At 38.7% G+C, this 7,036-nt stretch overlaps 1 protein-coding gene across 1 annotated transcript; it reads right to left on the bottom strand.

Moving 5' to 3' along the window:
* Nucleotides 1–897: 897 nt before the first annotated feature.
* On the bottom strand, nucleotides 898–1,383 carry LOC145674099 (uncharacterized). The gene has a single exon (XM_081743922.1). The coding sequence runs from the start codon at nucleotides 1,381–1,383 to the stop codon at nucleotides 898–900; it is 486 nt and encodes a 161-aa protein (XP_081600048.1).
* Nucleotides 1,384–7,036: the final 5,653 nt, after the last annotated feature.

Raw genomic sequence — 7,036 nt, forward strand, 5'->3', positions numbered from 1 at the left:
CTAAAAACCGTAAATAAAATTCCAACTTTAAGTGTAACTGGAGTAACTCACCGACAATGGCTGATTTAACACATTTGATAACAGCGCGCGTAAAGGGTTATTTATAAACGGAGTTGATAGAGCCTGTGTAGATAAGTGGGTACCGTGTGTGACTGTTGTTCTAAGGATTCTGTGTTCGAGTCTGAGCCTAGACTGAGTTACATTTTTTTTCAAGGAATTAAAAATTATAAATGATGTTCGCGTTTGATACTGAAAGAGATTTATCCTATGAAGGGAGAAAAACCAAGACAATACAGGGGAAAGACGGAGACTGTTTATCCTTAAGTGTTAAAATTTAATTTATTCCCATGTCTTTTGCTCTTTCCTTTCCCTCTTTTCTTCTTTTCTCATTTTGTTTAGCTTTACATACGTTTTCGGTCTCTGCATGATGCGTATTATTCTTTTCGTTTCCTTTGCATTAATTCCTATCTCTTTGAACTTAACGCGAATGGAATTTCTGCAGATTTATCTCGTGGTTGTTTCTCTAAGTGATGCTCTCAGATAATAATACTTTTTTCCTCCAAATGGAGGAATATCCTGGCATGTTATGTTTTCGGGCATGTATTTGCTGTCATGTTGGTTGTCCAACTATCAGGCATACAGTGAAACTTTTCTGCTACTGGAAAAAGCTATCATTTCTTATGTACCCAACCTCCACTTTTTACAGTCGCTGACTGTACACGATAGAATCATGCTGAAATATGAGGAAAAGATATTTCCTCTTACACAGTGCTGATTCACCGGGGATTCACAAGGGATGGGTTGGGGTCGAATCTAGGATATTTTTCACAAGAAATGTGTGCCGTAAACGGAGCCTTTTCCGGTGCCAAATAAAAAAATAATAATTAGACCTACCTGTTATGACAGACTCTGGATACCGTCCAAATCACTACTGTCTTCGCTTCCGTCGTTCGTCACATCTTCCGGTTCCAACTCTGTATCTGACGAAAGGTGAATGACGAGTTCTTCTACAATGTGGTCTATCAATGCATCCTGTTGCCAGTAGAATTGTTCAATTTTTATCACATGCGCACACGCGCTTTCCCACCTCTCGGGTGTAATAGTTTTAACTACTTCATGAAATAAATCTTGTACCCCTGATTTTGTGAACACAGTATTGTGTTTTGCCACGTACCCTTTAATCTGAGCCCATATAAGTTCAATTGGATTTAAGTCATAGTGGTAGGGAGGGAATATTAGAATCTCGTGTCCGTGCTCACTTGGAAAAGTGTCTATTTCATATTTTACAAGTTTTTCTCTGTTTTCTTTAATCATATTATACAGAACTGTCCGTAATATATTATTCTCGAATGGTATGTTGTGTCGCGCTAACCACTCTTGCATTTCTGCTTTTCTTGTGCTAGACGAGGGGGGGGGGGGTATTTAGTTTGCGCGAATGTACAGATGCATTGTCCATAACTATAACTGAACTTGGTGGAATGTTCGGTAGTAATTGATATTCAAACCATTGTCTGAACCTATCAGCATCCATTTCTTCATGATAGTCTTTCGTAGATTTCGAAACGAAAATCAAGAGTCCATTGTCAACAAAACCGGTGGAAGCCCCAGCATGGACAACAATAAGTCGTTGACCTTTCCCTGTTGGTACTTTTAGGGGAAGTTTATCGTTGTCTGAAACCCACATTTTTCCCTTCGTGTGGTGTGTGTTAACCCATGTTTCATCGAGGTATACTATATGCCTCTCTCCTCCCTCGCTTGTTTGATTTTACGAAAATATTGACATCTCTTGAATATGATGTCTTCTCTTTCGATCAAACACTTTCTGCCGTTATCTGCTTTTTTGTACTGAAAACCCATGTCTTTGACAATTTTAAGATAGACCAAAGCGACCCACTAAAATTTATTTCAGCTTTTGCCCTGACATGTATTTCCTCCATGCTTGTGTGTTGGGAAACAGATGTTGCAAGAAAAAAATGGATAAGATAATTTAAGACGTGCTAAGAAGAAGAACTATTAAAATGTTTTTTTTTTTTTTTTTTTTTTGAGAAAACAACCTTGCCTAAGGGACAAGAGAGACTTCGTAATTATTAGAAATATAATTAAAGTGTGATAAAGACGGAGGATATAAGGAGGATACAGGCTGGCAAAGGGAAGGACGGAAGCAGCCAAAGACGAGAGGAAAATTCAGTCATGTGGGTGAGAGGACACCTTATACTCATGTAAGACCTTTTTCTGCTTGTAAAATCTTAGTTGGAAAAGAATCTGAGCTAAGTAAGGTCTCTTGTGTATAATATTTTGTGATTACGAAATTTACTTTATTTCAATGTAATTTTATTGTGTTTTTGCATTTTCAAATAATCGCTCTCAGTGTTAATAAAGTTTGCTTACTTAAGTATTCCTCCCGGTTCTTTTACTTACTTCCACAGAGAAGAGATAAGAACTAATACATTTGAATTGACAGGCAGTGGATACTCATCACTACCGATACTATAATATTCTTACATTTTTATTAATCACTTGGAACATTTTTTCATTGTACATTATCAAAATAAGACGCCGCAATACATCTTTATCAAAAGCGTCTATATTTGTTTTTGTAGCAGGTTTCTTTCTTTTTTTCGCCTGGGGTGCGTAACGGAGAGACCCGTGCATCTGCTTTCTTTTTTTGTTCAAGAATTGTCCTAATACAAGTGGAGGACAAACCTGTTGCACTTGATGTTCTATCCATCACCGAGCTTACAGAAAGAAATGGTCTATTATTCCGAGCAGCATCAAACTCAGATTGAAAAAAGTTATAAATTTTTACTACAATTTCTCCTGCATCAGAGCGGAGAGTTCTTCCACGCCATACTCCCCCCAAAACCAACAAAAATACGATGCACAACGCTATTGTAACAAGGAGAGTGATACCTTCCATTCCGAGAAGCAAGAACTATTAATTGAAGCGCTTGGAGGATAAAGGTGTTATGTAACAAATTGAATATGACGGGAAATATTGACTTTCTCAACTTTGTCCCTTAACATACCGCCTTCATCCTTTCTAAATACCTGCACCCAGACGAGGACTCAGTAAATAAGGTGTTATGTGGCATTATTAACATATAATACGTGCATGAACCGCTAGAATGCAACGTTTCAAAAAATGTAACATAACACCTTTATCCTCCAAGCGCTCTAATTCACTTACTGCAAGTGTAACAAACAAAAAGGGAACAAAAATAAAAAAAACACACACACACTATATCAATCACTCTTATGCGCAGCACCGAAAACAAGCAGACATTGACACTTGAGAGTTGGTTGACGACACTGTGCGTGAAAATAGAAACTGAATGACCTTGCGATGAGCAAGTTTGGCAAATCTGAAGGGTGGTGATTGGCTGTCCTCCTACCAGACCCCCAGTGACGAACGGGTCCATGCGCGGGAAGGCAACGACGTTATATCTTCTGGACTTGAAACGAATCCCAAAGTTATACGTGCCACCGGTCGGGATATCGTGAGCTAGAACATATTTTGTAACGTAAGAGCTATTAGCTGGCAGAATAGTTTGAGCCGGGTCATTTGTTCGGAAACGGTTGGGTATATGGAAAACTCGACGAAGACGTATTCCATCATTTTCAGGGGCACACTTTTCGGGGTAAAAAAGTTTGCCTCAAGATCTCCCGCAAAGTCCCAGACGGGATCCGATTCAAAAGTTTCCAATGGCAAGGGGGGCCATTTTGCACATCGTTTGAAAGCTATTGCGAAATGAAAGATGAGGCAAGTCTCGGCCCTCTACAATTCTGTGAAAATTGGCAGTGGGTCAAAATGTAAACAAAAACTTAACTGAAAAGTCTACAGCCACCTCTATAAATCTCAAACGGTGCAACAAATGTAAAAACAGAAAAGCACGTGTGGCATTATTTTCAAAGTACAACGATTTAAAGTAAAACGATCTTGTCCCAGAGCCCCGCGGGGTCCTAGGTGAGTCCAACTCAAAAGTTTAGAAGGTAATGTGGCTTAATCAGCGCATCGTTTGAAAGCTGTTGTGAAATGAAAGAAAATGAGTTCACAATGACGGACTAATTTATGTATGACACAATCAGGATAGAAAATGAAAGTGAGAATAACAAAGAAATAGGAAATATTCGAAATGGTATATGAATAAAAAACAATACCAATCTCCGTTCTATGATACTTCCAATTAACTACTGCGGCGGTTAGAACTGCCGCCTGGTGGCAACAACTTCTACATTTCGGTCAGGTCACTCGTAGATCTCTTTATTTCAATGAGTCGAATGAATGAAGATGCAACATAATTGTCAGCTGTGGTTGTCAGATGCAACATAATTGTCAGCATTTATAATACAAACTCATTTTTCACGATGACAGCCATATTTAATTATAGATTATATGTCTTTGACATTTTGTGGATATCTACTATTGACAATAAACGTAAATACCACATTTCGCTTCTCAAGCTCCAGTGGTTTGAGCTGGACATGCCTGTGATACATAGTGCGACATTTTGAACTTAAGATGTCGCGTGTTTGAACATTTCGTACCTTTGCGTCATGTACGCTTACTGACCAACATTCATGCCAAATTTGGTTTTCCTAGTTTCAGCAGTTTGGAGTGCCCATACTTGCGACAGAGTTTTTAAGCGGCCATCTTGGATTCAAGGTGGCCATAGACTTTTCAATTAAGTTTGTGTTTTTATTTTGATCCTCTGTCATTTTGCACAGGGTTATCCTAGAGAATCGAGACTTGTTCTGTTTTCTTTCACTTCACAACAGCTTTCAAACTACGTGCTACTTAACTCTCTTGCCATTTGGAAACTTTGAGTTGGACCCCACCTGGGACACTGCGGGAGCCCTGGGACAATGCGTCTTTACTTTAAATCGTTGTACTTTGAAAATAATGATACACTTGTTTTCCTATTTTCAAATTTGTCTCACCATTTCCGATTTATAGGGGTGGCCATGGACTTTTCAAGTAAGTCTTTTTTTACATTTTTACCCGCGGCCATTTTGCATGGGGTTGCGTAGAGTCGAGACTTGCTCCATCTTTTATGTCACAACAGCTTTCAAATGATGTGCTACTTAATCCCCATTGCAATTGGAAACTTTTGAGTTGGACTCCGTCTTGGACCCTGCAGGGAACCCTGAGGCTAACTTTTTTACCTCAAAAATTGTGCCCTTGAAAATGATTGGATGCGTGTTTGCCTTGTTTTTTATACATCCAACCGTTTCCGAACAAATGACCCGGCTGAAACTATTTTGCCAGCTAATAGATTTTACATTACAAAACTCATGATACGTTCTGACTCATGATATCCTGAAAGGTGGCACGTATAACTTTAGGGTTCGTCTAGTTAAAACATCAAATGCAAACACAGTTGTCTCGTTCGGATCTCAGCGGAACCAGTTCGTGACCTTTCCTTGTTAGTTTAACAACGTCTAATATGTATTATAACATATTCCAGTTATGGTCATTTATGATTAACAGAAATATAACCCTTTTTCGTTTCGACTATTTGTGTTCCTTTGAAGTCATGTGCCTCTCATTCTTCGACTCACACATCTCACGGCTATGTCAGCCGTGAATTCCCTAACTCCCATCAGCCAAAACGTTGAACCCTCAAAACTTCTGCCCAAGCTTTTCTTTTAAGGGGAGACAATTGAACGTCAATGCATCTTTTATTTACTATGTGAAGCCTCGCACATTACCACCTTTATCATGAAGGAGAGCATACGAGGTTCCTAACGGGAACGATTTTGTTCTAAATTACTGCAGATAAAATGTGTGCCTTTTGAAATTATGAAACTATTTATTAGCAGATAACTGTACAAGACATAATAAAAATCACATAATTTATAATTCTTTCTCAGGCTTATTCATTCTGCAAAATTTAAGAAGGCACTTCAGTTTTCTCACTTCGACGACATTGCTAATGACCATGTGACACAGACTGCAATCATAAAATTCGCCGTAAAAAGACATGAATAAATATACCCATTTAACTACTTATGAGAACTATTTAACGCCTTACAGAAATTGTCTAATACTGTCACACCTATATTGTATCTCACATCAATGCAACAAATATTGTTTTAACATTCTACTATACATACATACATACACACATTATATATAAGGAAACCAAGAAAGTTCTCTCGCTTTTTGTGGAAGTCTGTGTTCCATTGACCCTCACACCGTGAGCTGAATGCGAATGGAGATAAGGCAAAGGTCAATTGTTGCTGTGAGTATATCCAACATACTACCTGGTTGTGGCAGTTCAGTTACACCGTGGACGTGCGTAAGGACAGAGCGAACATGGGACCTCCACAGAGCGTCATAAAGGCGTGTATGCTGTACGAGTTCAAACTGGGGTCAAATGCTGCTGCAGCGGAGCGGAAGATATGTCAGGCCTTTTGTGAGTGTGTCGTGACTACGCGCGGATAGTGCAACGGTGGTTTAACAAGTTTATGGACGACGAGGAAACAATCGAAAATGCACCACGTGCCCGAACACCAACACATGTATACACGACTCCAAAAGTGCATTACCACCTGCAATTCTCGTTTTCCTGCAATAGCAGGCAACCCAAAAAGCTCGGGGGTTGGGTTGGTTCCGAATTCGAAAGGCGTTGGACCAAACCTCAATTTTGTTAAAAATATATCAGTGTGGCAAACTGAAAAATAAGGAAATAAAACAAATTGTTAAGAATGACAATTTTATTATCGTGACGGAGTTGGATGACATCAAAAGTTACAAAACGATCTTACTTAAGCAGTTCAAAAAAGATGAATGGCAAAAGACACATATCAGAAAAAACATTTCTCTCCTTCTCCCCAAAAAAAATAATTTTAAAAAAGAAAAAGTTACATAAAGTAAAGGTTTAATATAAAAGACTCACCCAAAATTTTGAAAATTGACACGCGAAAGGCAAGAATAACTGAACCCAAGTGAATAAAATTGTGCACAGATATTGCAGACGTAAAATGTGGGAATACAGGCTTCATATTTTCCTGAAAAAAAAAACGGTAGGGTGGG

This window comes from Thermobia domestica, chromosome 17 (assembly GCF_964235325.1).
Source record: "Thermobia domestica chromosome 17, izTheDome1.hap1.1, whole genome shotgun sequence".
In the NCBI taxonomy this organism is placed as follows: domain Eukaryota; kingdom Metazoa; phylum Arthropoda; class Insecta; order Zygentoma; family Lepismatidae; genus Thermobia; species Thermobia domestica.